This window comes from Balaenoptera borealis (genome assembly GCF_965194805.1).
Source record: "Balaenoptera borealis genome assembly, chromosome: X".
NCBI lineage: Eukaryota > Metazoa > Chordata > Mammalia > Artiodactyla > Balaenopteridae > Balaenoptera > Balaenoptera borealis.
In genome coordinates this window covers 65,161,298-65,178,629 of record NC_138881.1, presented here as the reverse complement: position 1 = coordinate 65,178,629, position 17,332 = coordinate 65,161,298, and the positions used below count along the sequence as shown (strand labels likewise).

The following is a 17,332-nucleotide window of genomic DNA, read 5'->3' as shown; positions in this document are numbered from 1 at the left end:
GGGTGGGAGAGAGGGAGATGCAAGAGGGTAGAGATATGGGAACATATTGTATATGTATAACTGATTCACTTTGTTATAAAGCAGAAACTAACACACCATTGTAAAGCTATTATACTCCAATAAAGATTTTTTTAAAAAAACAAGAAAAAGAAAGGTGCTGGAGGAATCATAGTCCTTGACTTTAGATTATGCTACAAAGTTACAGTAATGAAACAGTATGATACTGGCACGAAGTAAACATATAAATCAATGGAACAGTATAGAAAGCCCGGAAATGAACCCACGCACTTATGGTCAATTAACCTAATGACAAAGGAGACAAGAATATACAATGGAGAAAAGACAATCCCTTTAATAATTGGTTCTGGGGAAACTGGACAGCTACAGGTAAAAGAATGAAATTAGAACATTCTCTAACACCATACACAAAAATAAACTCAAAATGGATTAAAGATATAAATGTAAGGCCAGATACTATAAAACTCCTAAAGGAAATCATAGGCAGAACACTCTTCGACATAAATCGTAGCAATAGTTTTTTTCAAATCCATGTACTAGAGTAATGGAAACAAAAGCAAACAAGGTGGACTTTATTAGATTTAAAAGCTTTTGCACAGCAAAGGAAACCATCAACAAGACACAAAGAAAACCTATGGAATGAGAGAAATTATTTCCAAATGATGCAATTGACAAGGGCTTAATTTCCAAAATACACAAACAGCTTATACAGCTCAACTAAAAAAATAAATCCAATCATAAAATGGGCAGAAGACCGAAACAGACATTTCTCCAAGAAGACATACAGATGGCCAACAAGCATATGAAAAGATGCTCAACATCATTAATTATTAGAGAAAAGCAAATCAAAACTACGATGGGGTATCACCAGATTTGTTTTTATACCTACAGAGTCATAGGATATTAAAATTAGAAGGGATTTGTTTACAGATGAAGAAGAGGATGCTCAAGGAAGATATACTATTGATCCAAGGTCACCCAGTGAATCAGTTAGAGAACCATGGAATTGTCATCCAACTGCCTTGCCCTACCAGATTGTCAGAGCTGTGTCTTGCAGGTAAGGAAGTCCTGAAATATTCTGTCTGTTTTTCTAACCACAGAAAAAAGAATGTGATATTTGAGTCTGTTTCTTTTGTATCAAGACTTCTCTTGCCTCAAGCTCTGTTTGGGATGACCACTGTTCACTACTTCCCAATTGCAATGGTAGAAATCCAGTCTTGTTGTTCAGGTCTTCTTGCCTCTCCTTTGTCTGCCACCTTGCTCACTGGGTCCTGACTTCCTAACTTGGCACCACAGCACCTTGAAAACAGATCTGCCTCCTTTAGCCTGCATTACCAGTATCCTGGTTGATTTTCATGGCTTGGGAATATTACCTCCTTATTATTCTATCACAATAGCTGGTGGTTTTCATGCATTTTCTCTCTTTCTCTTAGCTTAGGTTTCATTCCAAATTTACATGAAATTTTTCAGTAATATATGGATTTAGAAGCTGAACCAGGATATTTTCCCTTATGTGATTGGGAAGGGAAGAGACCTATTCTCTACCTAAGGGGAATTCTGTACTGGTGTGACATCATGTCTTGGCAGATTATCCAACAGCCACAGTGAACATTGATTAAGGTACCAGCAAAATAGGCCACCAAAATCATTTTTTTCAAACAATTTAAGATTTAATATTTTTTTCATTATTCATCATAATGAGAAAGTTTTTCGGACTTCCTTAATTTATTTTATGCTTTAGTATAGTTTTTATTGTGTATTATATGTAAGACATGGGGAATATACAATAATTTTTAGGGCTTCTCAAGGTCTGGCCATGGATTTTTGCAGGCTGTTTGCAAATAAGAATGGCAGGACAGCAGCAACCTTGTTATTTTATTTGTAGAATTTTAGACTGAAGAGGACCTTTAAAAAACATTTAATTCAGCCACCATATGATACAGGTAGAAGAAGCAAGGCCCAGAGAGGGATTTATTAAGGCCACAAATCTACTAAATGAAAGATCTGGGACTTCAAATAGGAGGAAAATGTGGTTAATCTTTACACACACCCTCTGTCCATCATTTGTTTTCCTCTCAAAGACAAATTTTACAAACATAGCTTCTGTCCATACTGCAGGAATGTTTATTGCCTTTAGAGCTAGAATTGGAAAAAAACAAAGTACTGAGGTTTTCCTCAGGTGGAGTTTTGTTGTTGGTATTGTTTTTGTTTTGTTTTGTTTTAAGTATGTTTACAAAAACAAAGGAGTGGCCTCTTTTAGATTCTCTTCATAAGTAGCAGAATGACTTCCTATATCATTCTAAGTCCTACTCCAGGGAATAGAAATGTGATAAAAGAACAGAACCCCAAAGGATTAATTCACAGATAAAAGAGAGTCAACTTTATAAGCTACCATTACTCTAAAGAGTACTTTCATTTTCCCTCCTCTTATACTCCCTATTTGACCTATCTGTGATATATCCTAAAGAGTCATGCAGTCATCTTACTTGTGTATGTATGACTTAGAACAAAGGTAGAGGGGTACTCACAGGTGAAAAGAAAGGAAATAATTATAATGGTCTATCAATGATGTACCCCAGAATCTGCAATGGAATTTTTCACATGCATTACATAATTCAATTCTCACAACCATCGTTAAGTTACTATTATTATTCTTATAGTGCAGAAGAGAAACTGAGGTTCAGAGAGATTCAGTAAATTGTCTTAGGGACAAAGTTAAAAAATGGAATTTACTACCATGCTTGACTTGCTCCAAAGTCTGTGCTATTTCCACTATACCACTTGCCTCTCCCTGCTCAGGAGGGACTTTTTAATAGAATGAAGATCATTGTGATATCTGGAGGGCACATTATGGCAGAACCTTTCTAACCCCATAGTAGGACCTTATGATCTTGTAACATTAGAATTACTCTAGCTATGCCATCAGGATATAACTAAACATCTGTCCCCAAACATGTCACTCACCCCTCCTTACCACCCACTTTTATCTCACATATTATCTCACATTTTATCGAACATATTATCTCATTAATCCTCATAGCAGCCCAGTGATTATTTCCATTTTACTTCAGTATTGATCCTGTTTCTACTGTTATCTATTATCTGTGCATAGGCTTGTGAGAGAGCAAGGGAGACTACATCAAGTGCATTACAGTTCTAAGAACTAAAAACAGCTCACACCCACCAAATTCACACTTCCACTTCTGCACTTTACAAACATGGATATTTGTTTCTGCTTCACTGGTACAGAAAATTTCACTTACTAATGGGACAGGTTGTTTTCATACCTCTGTGCTAAATAACAGAGTCCTATTAGGCCAGAACAGCAAGATAGCGTTCATGTTCACAATTTAATTTGTTTCTGTGGTTTCTTATGCTTCTGCAATTCAGTTTATTTCAAGTTTAGAGATTTGCATGACCTGCTTTCCAAAATCTTTTTTCTTCTCCAGACTGAAGAGGAGGTAGGAAGGGTTTTTCCCCAAATATGTCTGGTGACAATTAAATGTAAAACCCCCATGGTAATGGGAGACTGGGGGAATTTTGGGGGGTAGGGTGAAAATATAAATTCTCTCAGGGAACATTTAGCTTCCTGTTAACAATCTGTGACACTACTGGAATTTTAGAAAGGAGAACAACCAAAGAAGCCACTAACAGGAGAAGGCTGAATGGAAGGGCCAAAGTCAGAACATGTTCCTTCTCTCAGTCTCTGCCCCTGCTTCTGTCTCTGTGTCTCTCTCTTTGGCTCTGGCTCTATTATTGACTATTTCTGGTTGGCTCGTGCCCCCTGTGATACTAGCCTCTCTTCCCTTCAATCTAGACATATTTTTGGTTCCTCTCTCGGGAAAGGGTACAAGATTGGTGATTCACTCTTGAGTCTAAGCTCCCCTTCTCTGTCTGTGCCATGACTGTCTTCCCAGACACTACAGATGGAAACTGGGAATTCATCCAACTCCTATCACTATATTTCACCCATATCTAATCAGAAACCAGGTGATTCTGTCTCCTTTAAAGCTCTCAAATCTATCTCCAATCCATCTCCCCTTACACTGCTGCCATTCTAACCCAGGCCACTGTCATCATTCCTCTTGATTATTGTAGAAGATGCCTTACTGGACTCCCTGCACCCCAGTCTTGTCTCCTGCAGTTCATCCCCATACTGTGTCTAACATTAACATTAATTATGGTTACTGCTTATTGAGAGCTACCATTTATTTACAGGCTAAGCACATATTATCTCATTAATCCTTATAGCAACTCAATGATTATTTCCATATTACAAATGAGAAAACTGAGACCCAGAGAGGTTAAATAAGTTGTGCCAAAGTCACAAAACTTGCATAGTGTAGAGGTGGTATATAAGAATTGGAACCCATGCTTGTCTCCATACTCCCTTACCTCTGTCATGGCACTTACTACACACACATTGAAATTCTGTTAACATGTCTTTCTGTTTAACTAGATTTTGTACTCCTTGATGGCAGGGACTATGTCATCTCTTAACCCTTTCTAACCTCTTCCCCACTGTGGCCTAAGTGGTTTTTCTTTGAAATATCTTGTCATTCTCCTGTCTAAAATCCTTTGCTGGTTCTCTATTGTATTAAGGCCAAACTTCTCACCATGGCTTGAAGGCCATTCCCGTGTCATTTAACATCACCTCATGCCATTCTTTTCCTCATTCACTACTGTTTCAATTACACTGAGATGCTTTCAGTTTCTAGAATAAGCCAAGCTTTTTTCCTGACAAAAACCTCTGCACACGTTGTTTCCTCTGTCTGGAACTATCTTCCTTCTTTTTCACATGTCTGGCTCCTTTAACCTCAATTTGCAGGTCAGAGACATCTTCACTGCCACTATTATTTAGGTCATCCTACATAGCATTACATACTCTTACACTCCGTGCAATTTCTCTTCATAGCATCAACACTTGTAATTTAGATGTTTGCTCACTTTTTATTGACTATTTCGTTCACTGTGCTGTTAGCTCTATTAGTGCCATAAAAAGATCTTTTCTGTTCATGACCATATAGCCAAGACTTAGCCTGTGACTTAGTAAGAACCCAAAGAAAAGTGATATAATTGGATTCAATTGCATACAAAATAGTTTAAAGTCCTTATTTGGAATCATTAAGTACAAATGCAAACCCTGATATGTCAACTAATATATTGGGTAAGAGCTTATGGAAAAACCCAAACGAAATTTTTGGCCAGCCCAATATCTCTGCTGCTTGCTATTTCCCTCAAAAGTTGTCTTCTGATTTGGGCTATTATCATCAATATTTGCTGCACTTACCCTTTACAACTCAGAAAAGACATGCCTTCAGAAGCCTGAGAAAAGAGCAAAATATTCAATTTAGAATCAGAGGTGGTCATACATATCCTGTAGGTAGAAACCAGCACAGCCCAACATCTCAGAGTACCATCAACACTATTATCTAGACCTCAGGGAGAGGGTAGTCCTTGTAATCTGCTTCCAAAAGCTTCTCAACCCTTTATTTTTGTTGATTGTCATTCTGCAAATGAAAGATATACCTGCCTCATCTCATCAGCAAATAGCTTCCTACCCACCTACATGCGGGACTTCAAACAAGAGTGAGAGGCAACATCTGTAGTCCCCAGAGCTTAATTTTCCACATGGAAATTAAGCATAAAAGGAAAATAACTTGTGTATTTACTTTTTTCTTTGGCCTTTTGAGGGCTCTGGCTGCCTTGGAGGCCAACACTCAATCAACATATATTTAATAAGCATCATACTATGAATTCTGTGCTAGGTTCTATGGAGAATATAGAATCATCTACTATAATCTCTGTCCCTGAGAAACTTCTGGTCTGGTGGAGAAAATAGTTTTTAAATTTCCAACATCACAACCAATGCATGACAAGAACTGAGGTGAATGGCATAGGTGATAAGAAATCCTCATGTTGGCACAGCATCATCTCTGTGAGGTAAGCAGGACAGATATCAGTAATACCCCTACCATATTGTTTAGCTGACAAAAAGATGCATTCAAGAACAACTCAGTACCCTGTCCAAAGTCACAGGGTTAAAATATGGTGAAACTAGGACCAGAAGTCAGGTTTGTACGCCTCTTACTTAGCGTTCTTTCAACCATGTCAGGCTGCTTCTATTAAATTATGAGAGATAGAGCACCTCGACCCAGAGAAGATGGCACTTGTGTCAAGCTATCTGCATTCTTTTATTTGTCACTACAGGGACAGCGTTAGAGCGAAAAATGCTGATGGCGGCTGGGGAGGAGATAAAAGTTAACCTTACTTTGCCTGAATTATACACTATTGTATTTAAATCTAAATTGCCCTTCAAAGCTGTGGTCAAGTCCCATCTCTTCAAGAAAGGCTGAACTTGGTATTATCAATACCATTCATCTGGGATTTAGCAATTCATAATTTTATCCAGCAAAGGGACATTCTGCTATATGTGTATTTGATATGTTAATTGATGAAGATAGTGTAGTGGGGTGGGAAATTTCAAGGAAGAATAATACATGATTGTCGTCCTCAAGAAGTTTATAGTCATTTAAGGAGAAAAAGACATAAGAATAACTAACCATAATGGATTTTTAAATGTGCCATGAAAGGGATAACAAAGAAATTTCTGTGAAAGTAGAAATGAATCCTGCACAGAAGAGGAGTATTAGAGCTCATCCTGAAGGATAAATCCACTTTTAATAAGCAGCTGGAGTGGGAAGGCTGTAGGAAAAAAGGATGAAAAAAGAGTTTCAGAGGTGAATGAATAGCATTCAAAGTTCTCAAAGTATAAAAATGAATGACCCATAGAAAGGAAGAATAGGTGTTCTATACCAGCTGGAAAACAGGATGAGATGGTGGGGAAGGTGGAATAGGAGGTTAGAGTGGGAGAAGGTAGTGGAAGGGAAAAGCAACTTAAAAGGTAGAAGCAACTAGATCATGGAGGGTTTTATGGGGAATTATTGAAGGATTCTGGGAAGAGATGTGATATTACTATATTTGTGTTTTAGAAAGATCACTCTGGCAACAGTGTGGAAGATGGATTGGGAGACCAGAGACAGGAAGTCCAAATTAATTGTGAGTGTGTAGGGTGACCAACAGTCCAGGTTTGCCTAGGACTGAGGGTTTCCCAGCACGTAAGATTTTCGGTGACAGTCCAGGACAAACAGAATAATTGATCATCCTACTATTCCAACAGTCAAGGAAGTAAAAAAAAGCTCTGACCTGGTATGGCATGAATATTAGAATTTCAAGTAAAAGTCAGATATGGAATTGACCAGTTTGGGGGACTGCTTGAGGAGTCAAAGATAACTTCATTTATAAAACATGTGAAATGTTATACAAGGATATCACAGTTTTGTACTTTTCCAAAGCCCTTTCAGATTAGCAGCTCACAGCATTCACTATTCCTGACACTCTGAGTCAAGAGTAAACTCTTCCTTATTCGAGAACTTTTCAAATTTGTACTCTCTGCCAAGCTTCATAAATTCCTGACTTTTCAGATGGTTTGCTTTCTCTAACATTAAAATCATTGAACTTCACTGCAAGTTGCACTATGCTAGCTTGCACCAGACACTCCCAGAGACCTTAAATTTCTAAATCTCACCATTTCTCCTGGCCCAATCTGGCACCTGCCCTCATCTTACTTCCTCTCTTACGCAGACTACATTAAATGGTCAAATTAACTATTCTCACACAAGAACCCTCAACTTCTTTGCTCATCATTCTTCTGCTGTACCAGCCTGGCAAGGTCTTAATCCCAGATCAAGTCCACAATCCATTTTCTTTTTACTATCCAAACTGCTGAATGATCCTATTAAAAATACCAGTATCTATTTGAAATGCTAAAACTAGAAGTGTATGATCTCCAGCCTAAGATATTTTGCTCCAGCCTCTTTTTGCACATGCCTGATTAGTTTCTTCTCCTATTGCCTATGCAGCACCTTCACAACTCTTCTAAAATTTCTTCTCTCCTGTTCTCCCATCCCCCAACTTTCTCAGCAGAGAAACTTACCTCTTAAATCACAAGAAAATTGAGGTTATTGGGTGAGAAACAACTCAGTTTCATCCATTGTCCCCTCCCAACCCACACAATCTTATCTACAACTGCATCCTTCCCAACACAGCTGTCTTTCCTATTGCACAAGATGAATTCCCATGCTCTTAATCCCTTTTATCTTTCTCAGGATCTTCTTTCACTAGCTGTTCCCTTTCACTCCTAGATCATCATGTTGTCCTTCACTCTCAGCTAGATATTTGTCATCAAGTCTCTCCAACACCCAAAATAATACTTCTCTTGTCAATACATCTTATTCTAGCTCTTTGTCATTTTCCTTCTCTTCTTAAATAAACGTCTCACAATAGTTTTTGACACTGACTGTTTTCTTTTCCTCATTTTATATCCATTCTTTAATGCACTCCAAGGTGACATGCATATCTTTACAACCTCACTGAAACTACTTTAATAAAGGTGACAAATGCCATCACATTGCTAAATCAGGCAGGGCTTCTCTGCCGGCTTGGACACAGTCTGATCATTTCCATGTTTTTTAAATGCTCTCTTCTGTTGGCTTCTAAGCCACAACTCTTTCTTGAGTCTCCTCTTAACTATCTATCCATTCATACCGAGTCTCCTTTATGGTTTCTTTTATCTCTGCACATCCTTTAAATGTTTGTTTTCCTTAGGTCTGCATATTCTTTTCTTATTCAGTGCCCTCATGATAAGTAACATCACCCAGTTTCATGGCTTCAGTTACCACCCATATCCAGATGACTCTTATGTCTCAATGTCCAGGGTTGGCCTCCTCTCAGATATTAAACCTATATGTCTAACTTTCAGTGGAGATTTCCCATTTCAATGTCTCCCAGGCATCTCAAAATAAAAATATTCAAAACTAAACTCATCATACTCCCTGACCTTTTACTTATCCACACCATCTATCCAATTACAAGAGCCAGAAGCCTTAAAATAATCCTAGATCCCTTCACTCTCATTCAATCAACCAAGTTTTCTCCCTCTCCCACTCTCTCACCCTCCTCTCTCTCTGGATTATTAAAACACTCTTTAACTGATCTACCTGCTTTGAGGATTGCCCTCTTAAAATCTATTCTATACTTTGCTGCCAAAATGATATATCAAAAAGGCAAATCTGGGCTACCATGTCATCATAGGGATTGCTTTAACGATACACTCACTGCTATAGAATATTTCCATTTATATCTCTTTATTTCTAACTAAACTATGAGCATTTTTGAAGCCAAAGAGCATGCCTTACTCATCTTTAAATCTCTAGAACCTAGCAGAATAATTAGCACATAATCGTTTAGTAAATATTTTAATTGGGCAAATATTCTGCCCTATGACAACTCTTTTATTGTTTATCTGTTTATGAATCTCTCTACACTGGGCTATGAGCTTTGTGAAGTCAGGGCTTATGCCCTAAATTTTGTTCTCTCTCTCTCACCCTAGAACAAGACTAAATATATAACACTATTAAAAAAATTGATGTTAACTGGCTCATGTGGGGATTAATCCTAAAGACTTAACCTCACTTGTGTTGCATAACCAACTCAGCTAAGCAGGACCACACAGAAAATACAACCCAGGCAAAATTATAACCTGTGAAAATACCATATCTTTAGTATATACTTGAGCTCCTAGTTCTATGACTGTGAACCACCCAGATAGAGATGAGGGCTAAATTCCCAGTGCCTCCAATACCATCCTTAAAGAAGTAAATGCCTCTTGGTTTATCCAATGTTCAGTGCTCTATTCAGGGTACACACTGCCTACATCAAAGGCCGGTACCTTCATAGAGATGCCTCTTTTCTTGAAAGAGGGGTCTGTAATGGGAGCTAAACCCTAAAGGGAATGACCAGCACAGACTTCTAATCTAATAATCAAAGCAGGAAAATCAGCTACCATGATTGAGCTAACAAGATTCACTTTCAATGTGTAGCTTTAAGGATGTTCCTGATAATGAAGATTGGTATAAAATTATGACTAAAACTTCATCAAACTCCTTTATCCTGGATCCCATCTCAGAAGTAAATATTTTACTCTTCTCTTCAGATCCCATCTCAACTCTCATCTTTTCCTTGCATGGGGCAACCTATTCTGACTTCTTCCTTCTTTGTATTTGTACTGGACTTATAGGCTACACTATAAGAATGTAGTCTCAATGAGGGAAGACTCTATCTTACACTTTTATATCCCTCATTTTGTTTAGCAGAGGGTTAGGCATGTAGTAGGATCTCAGTTCATACACATTGGTTTATAAAGGTAAGAGTATGGAGAATAGGCACATATTAGCAGAGCCTTAGGCAGTTTTATTTCTAATGTCTCTCCCATAAGCTACTCTCCTGAACAACAGCAATAGTTTTTCACCCTTTGTTACTGAGGAAAATATGGTCAAGGCAAGGATAATAAGGTTGGAGTCTAACAAATCTAAAAGCTCCAAAGCCTGTAATCCCAACCTTTTATTTTAAAGCCAGCAGGAATCCCATAAAGTTAAGTGAGAATTTTGTCATTAAACCCTTGACTTTATGGAAATAACTAAATTTTGTCTCAGAACACAAAGGTATGTCATGTCACTAAATATGACTCATACTATGTCTGAGTCCAAGAACATCATAGGTACCAATAATGTCTACCCAAAAGCAGCTTCACTTCCCAACGAACTAGCTCAATGCTGTGCTTTCACAAAGTTGCAGCCAAAATGAACTTATTTTATGGTGGCATCAGAATTTGTACCAGACTCCTAAGTTTCAGTGAAATACTAAGTCCAAAAAGTTTACACATGCATCCTGTCAGTTTTTAGCTAAGCGCTGTTAATATATTATCTTTGATCTTTGAGAGAACTCTGAGTTAATTATTGTTATATCCCTTTATGGATCAGAAAATGAAGGCTCAGCAGGATAAAGTTTCTTTCTCAAAGTCACAGCTATTACAATTTCAGTCATAATGAGGCTCTTCATGTGCAGAGACAGCTAAAATTCTTCTCTGCAAACAATTTGTTGCACAGAAATACCTTAAGGTAACATTTCTGTGGATAAGACCATTCTTCAAAGATGAAGAAGCTAATAATCTTGGTTCTATTTCTAGCATTTTTATAACTATACATATATGGCAAATGATTGCCCACCAGGTGTCAGTGTAGGGTAGTATCAAAACCAGGGATCTTTAACGAGTTTTGCCTATGAACCCAAACCATAATAGATCTATGGATAGAGTATTGGAACAATGTATTTATAAGAGTAGTGAGCTGAATATAACAAGACAGATAGGATGGGGAATCTCAAGCAGTAGAATTTATTAAAAAGAACACTGGATTTGGAGCTAAAACACTTGGATTCTAGTAACTATTCAAATTCTGTCTCTTTGTGTTGTCCTGCTAATCTCTTTCCCTTATGTGGGTTTCATTTCCCTCATTATTAAAATAAGACAATATGAACTGGATCATCTTAACTACCTTCTGCTCTAACTTGCCATGACGTTACAGGCCTGGCTCCTCTAAACCCCCATCCTTAACTAATACCATCAGCACTGCCACTGCCATCATTGATACAGCTGCCACCATCTCAACCTACCTGCTGATTTACACTTTACACATCATTATTACATCTATAATTGCTGTTAATCATTATTAAATGTATATATATATATATATATATATATAGAACAAATTAGGTCAGAGGATGTCATCCCCATTTTACAGATCAGGAAACTGAGACTCCAAGAAGTGATCACATTTACCTGAATGCTATGCAAGTGGCAGAGTGAAGAGTGTAGAACATAGGCTTCTGGCATCAAAGTAACTGCTCTTGTCCTAGTACAGCTCTATAAAGTTTTACCCTCTCGGTCCTCTCCCTCTTTTCACCCCTCATCATTAACTCACTAATACCACTAAATGAACATGTCTGCCAAATTTGTGTCTTCTATTTTCTTTGATAATAGGGCCAGTATGTGGGCTTGTCATCTTGGGAGGAGAAGTGAAAATTAAATAGAGAAATGTTGCTGATGGAGGCCCTTCCCACTCTCCAGGGGAAAATATCTACAGGCCATTTGGGAATGTAACTTGTCTTTTTCCCCCCTTTTTCTTCTTATTTAAACCACAGAAGTCTCACATGAATTACCCAAGCCAGTCCTATACCCATGACCATGGTGTCCTTCATTCAATCACTCATAACCACAGCCAAAGAAGAGCAACTGGAATCTGGAACTCTGCCATTTCCTGAATTAATTCAAATCAACTGTAAATAACCTGGCTTGATGTCAGAAACACAAAAGTTTGTATCTATTCTGCAAGTATAGACATTTTTCCCATAAATTAGAAGTGAAAATTATTTTGTCCTTAAAATGAATTAAAGCAATTAGACTATTCACAAACTAATATCTTAAAGTTGGAATTGAACTTCCCTGCATGCATCTTTACTGGATTTTTAATCAGGTAAGAAGGAGGCCTAATTATTCATCATTTTTGTACTTGGGGCAGCATTTTGGAGATGGAAAGAATCGTGTTCTTTGGGCAGACCTGGATTCATATCTTGACACAATTATCAGCTGTCTAGCCTGAAAAGACTCACTTCATATCTCTTGGCTTCAGTTTCCTCATTTATAAAATTAGGATCATAGTGCTTGCAACATATATCATTGTAAAGATTAAATAGAAAATGTACATCTTTAAGCAATCTTGAGAACGAAAAATGGAGCTGGAGGAATCAGGCTCCCTGACTTCAGACTATATTACAAAGCTTCAGTAATCAAGACAGTTTGGTACTGGCACAAAAACAGAAATATAGATCAATGGAACAGGATAGAAAGCCCAGAGATAAACCCACACACATATGGTCACCTTATCTTTGATAAAGGAGGCAAGCATATACAGTGGAGAAAAGACAGCCTCTTCAATAAGTGGTGCTGGGAAAATTGGACAGGTACATGTAAAAGTATGAAATTAGAACACTCCCTGACACCATGCACAAAAATAAACTCAAAATGGATTAAAGACCTAAGTGTAAGGCCAGACACTATCAAACTCTTAGAGGAAAACATAGGCAGAACACTTTATGACATACATCACAGCAAGATTCTTTTTGACCCACCTCCTAGAGAAATGGAAATAAGAACACAAATAAACAAATGGGACCTAATGAAACTTAAAAGCTTTTGCACAGCAAAGGAAACCATAAACAAGACCAAAAGACAACCCTCAGAATGGGAGAAAATATTTGCAAATGAAGCAACTGACAAAGGATTAATCTCCAAGATTTACAAGCAGCTCATGCAGCTCAATAACAAAAAAACGAACAACCCAACCCAAAAATGGGCAGAAGACCTAAATAGACATTTCTCCAAAGAAGATATACAGATGGCCTACAGACACATGAAAGAATGCTCAACATCATTAATCATTAGAGAAATGCAAATCAAAACTACAATGAGATATCATCTCACACCGGTCAGAATGGCCATCATCAAAAAATCTAGAAACAATAAATGCTGGAGAGGGTGTGGAGGAAAGGGAACACTCTTGCACTGTTGGTGGGAATGTAAATTGATACAGCCACTATGGAGAACAGTATGGAGGTTCCTTAAAAAACTACAAATAGAACTACCATACGACCCAGCAATCCCACTACTGGGCATATACCCTGAGAAAACCATAGGTCAAAAAGAATCATGTACCAAAATGTTCATTGCAGCTCTATTTACAATAGCCAGGACATGGAACAACCTAAATGTCCATCGACAGATGAATGGATAAAGAAGATGTGGCACATATATACAATGGAATATTACTCAGACATAAAAAGAAATGAAATGGAGGTATTTGTAATGAGGTGGATGGAGTTAGAGTCTGTCATACAGAGTGAAGTAAGTCAGAAAGAGAAAAACAAATACAGTATGCTAATACATATATACGGAATCTAAGGAAAAAAAAAAAAAAAGGCCATGAAGAACCTAGTGGCAAGACGGGAATAAAGACGCAGACCTACTAGAGAATGGACTTGAGGATATGGGGAGGGGGTGGGGTGAGATGTGACAGGGTAAGAGAGTGTCATGGACATATATACACTACCAAATGTAAAATAGATAACTAGTGGGAAGCAGCCACATAGCACAGGGAGATCAGCTCGGTGCTTTGTGACCACCTAGAGGGGTGGGATGGGGAGGGTGGGAGGGAGGGAGATGCAAGAGGGAAGAGAAATGGGAACATATTGTATATGTATAACTGATTCACTTTGTTATAAAGCAGAAGCTAACACACCATTGTAAGGCAATTATACTTCAATAAAGATGTTTTAAAAAAAAAAGAAAAAGAAAATGTACATCTTTAAGTAGAAAATGTATTTATTTTAATGTCTGGTACACCGTATACGTTAAATAAATCTCAGTTCATTTCCACTTTATTTGTACAGAGGGTAATCTCCATGAGCCTTTGGTTGGATGCTGTACTTTTCTGAGTTTAGAAAATCTCCCCAAAAGCATAGGTGTGAGAAATATTTAGTAAGACCAATGTAATAATTCTTAAAGTAGAAAAGTGGAAAACATGTGTTACTTGAAAAGAAAATTCCTTATTACAATAAATATATTTGGAAATCAAAATTATTGTCCATATAATACAAACTGCTGAAAGTGCAGATCTAAAAAATCTTTTTGGCTGTTGGGCCCACAGTATTTGGAAAATGTCAATGTGATGGGATAGGTTTTTCTAGGAGTCCAAGGTCTGGTTCCTAGTTAAGCAAGTCCACAATAACATTTTAGTGAGATTTTTGTTTTTCAAATGGAACTTTGTACTTAAAAGATTGAGAAATATTGATTGAGTGACACTGTCATTGTGGAAATCAGATTTCAGAACTCGCTCCCTTGTATGTTTGCATCTTATCATTTGAAAAAAAAGGAAATTATTTACAAAACACTTGCCTGTGCTCTAAAAGTTGAAGCTCTCATGATGACGTTACTCTGAAAGAAGTATAATGGCCCTTAGCAAAGATTACTGAGTTCCCTTTGAGATCTAAACTGTATTTCCAGAAGGTTCACTGTAGTTAGATTTCCCTACTATGGTCCCATTATTTACCACTTCATGATATGCAGCTCTTCTCAGGCACAAGGAGCCTAGAGTCAAACATTTGTATTACTAGGAAGGAAATTGAAGACCATCTGTTTCAAACCCCTCCCCCCCTTATTATAGGTGAGGCTACTGAGACCCAGAAAAATAAAGCAACTTGCCCAAGGTCAAAACTGAATCATTGGCAGAACTTGAGCTAGAACCAAAACTTTTTGTCTGTGTGTTGGTTCATATACTTCATCACTCTGCCTGTGATGCATGTGAATCAATACTAGATGAACACTTAAATATAAAATATCCCGACCTGAAATATAAGAGACTTTTTAAGCAAAAGTTTTTAAATAAAGCATAGACTTCCTGCCAGTCATTGCTCTGATTGTTGGAACAGTTAGAAAAGATGGTTTCACAAAGACAGTTCTGTCCTCTTTATTAGGTCCATAGACTGTCCTTCCTCTTAGGACATCAACTGACTTATCTCAAACACAACTAGCTGTGAAAAGCTACCCAAAACCATCCAGAAGTATGCTTACTCATTTGAAGCCCTGTGCTCCACCACTGCCAGGATTTGAGCAGTCTGCACAACTTGAACACAAAAACTTTTCCAGTTGAGCCCAAAAAGGAACTGTTTTGTTCAAAGAAGGCCCTCTGTTCAAAAGGAACCATTCCAAAGATAATTACCCAAAATGCATGACTTGATTCTCAGTATAGTTCAGGCTATTTTCAGCCTCAGTATATCAACCTATCACATATTTTCAACAGTGAATAATTTTACTGTGTCACAGCTAAGGGATAAACTCCTCAATTAATAGAAATGGTAAGGACTCCCGCGTCCATTTGAAAAACCAAAATAAAAATGTTCCCACTTGCAGGATCCTTGGGACTGAGACTACTCCACCCAAAAAGCACAATAAAGCTTGTTATCATTCTATCCAAATGATCCTGGTACCAACTGTTGTGGCACAGTCCACCTTGAAGGATTACCCAACTGGAAGTCTCCTTTTGACTCAGTCATCTTGTCTCAGAACCAGAGAGATTGCTAGCACTCAACGTAATAAGAACAATAATTACTGAAAAGATAGGTGCCTCTTTTTGGGGCTCTGCTATCCAGTAGGTCTGAACTTGGGCCAAAAAGCAGCTTTAAAAGGATCAAGAAATGCCTCTGAACAGACTTTGAAATCATTTCAACAGATTTTGTCATCTGGGATATTTTCTCCTTTCCTAACCTAAAATCCAACACAGTTATAAATATATTTACAGTATTCTCTGGGGGATACCGGCTTCTGTAGGAAAAAGGGACCATAATTTAGAAGACACATGTTCTAGTTCCAGCTCTGCGACTAACTAGCTGGGTGATCTTAAATGTCTTCACTTCACTGTCTCTCAGTTTTCCCATCTGTATGGTGAGGGATTTGGATCTCTAAGAGCTCCTTCAGCTCCAAAATCTATGATCCGACTTTCTTTCTTTCTCTCCTGAGAATTTTCTATCTGTTGCTGTATCTGTGAAAGTTAAGCTTACCAAAGCAAGGAGCTTATACATAAAAATATTCCTTCACTAAGCAACTAGATAATTTATACAGAGCAGAAATCCAAATCCTCTTTTTCTGACTGAATAGGTCAAGCTGTCCCAATGAATCTCACTGACCATACTCTTTTCTTACCACTTTGTGCCATCTTCCCTTGTTGATGAAGAAACAAAGAACCTTCAGCAAAGACTGAGCTGCATCACAGACTCCATGCTTCTGGAATAATGGTGGGGACTGATGGCATTAACCCTAACTTTGTACTCTAGTCAGACTCATGGGAAATCACGATTGCTCCTGCTGTAATAAGTCTGAAATAAGAAACCAGGGACCATTTTCAATTTGGACACTGGTCTCACATCTGTCTCTGTCCCGGATCTTCATGTCCGCACCAATCTTCCCACATGGAATTATACCAATTCCCACATATTAAGCTATAACTTACCCTGGAGCCTTGCTGGGCTTGTTTCTTTGCAGGGAGCTGGGGGCGAAAAAGCCTAAGTCTGGGTGGCACGGAGCTTACTGATAACTGACAAATTTGTTGTTGAAAGAGGAAGTTGAGTGCATTTGGTGTCTCACCACAGAAACCATATTTACACAGACCAAAGGTAAGTCCCTTGAGCAGAAGACATTACTCAAGTTTCATTTAGTTTTTACTTCATTCGTGCAAGAAATTCAAAGAGCAGAGAGCTAAAGGGTGTTCAACACCAAATAATGACTGTATACCGGCCTTCCTCATGG

General features: G+C 37.9%; 1 protein-coding gene across 3 annotated transcripts in view; it reads right to left on the bottom strand.

Annotated features, from left to right (window-relative positions):
- P2RY10 (P2Y receptor family member 10) overlaps window positions 1-17,102 on the bottom strand; it is a 34,553-nt gene extending 17,451 nt beyond the window's left edge. Inside the window, exons 1-2 of one of the 3 annotated variants that reach the window (XM_082377375.1) lie at window positions 17,037-17,054; window positions 5,309-5,343 (exon numbers count right to left, since the gene is read on the bottom strand). In XM_082377375.1, the coding sequence (XP_082233501.1) occupies window positions 5,309-5,331 (23 nt within the window). In that variant the 5' untranslated portion in view covers window positions 5,332-5,343; window positions 17,037-17,054. Of the gene's footprint in view, window positions 1-5,308; window positions 12,679-17,036 lie in introns of those variants that run through there. The other 2 variants (XM_082377373.1, XM_082377374.1) reach the window with 2 other exon arrangements.
- Window positions 17,103-17,332: the final 230 nt, after the last annotated feature.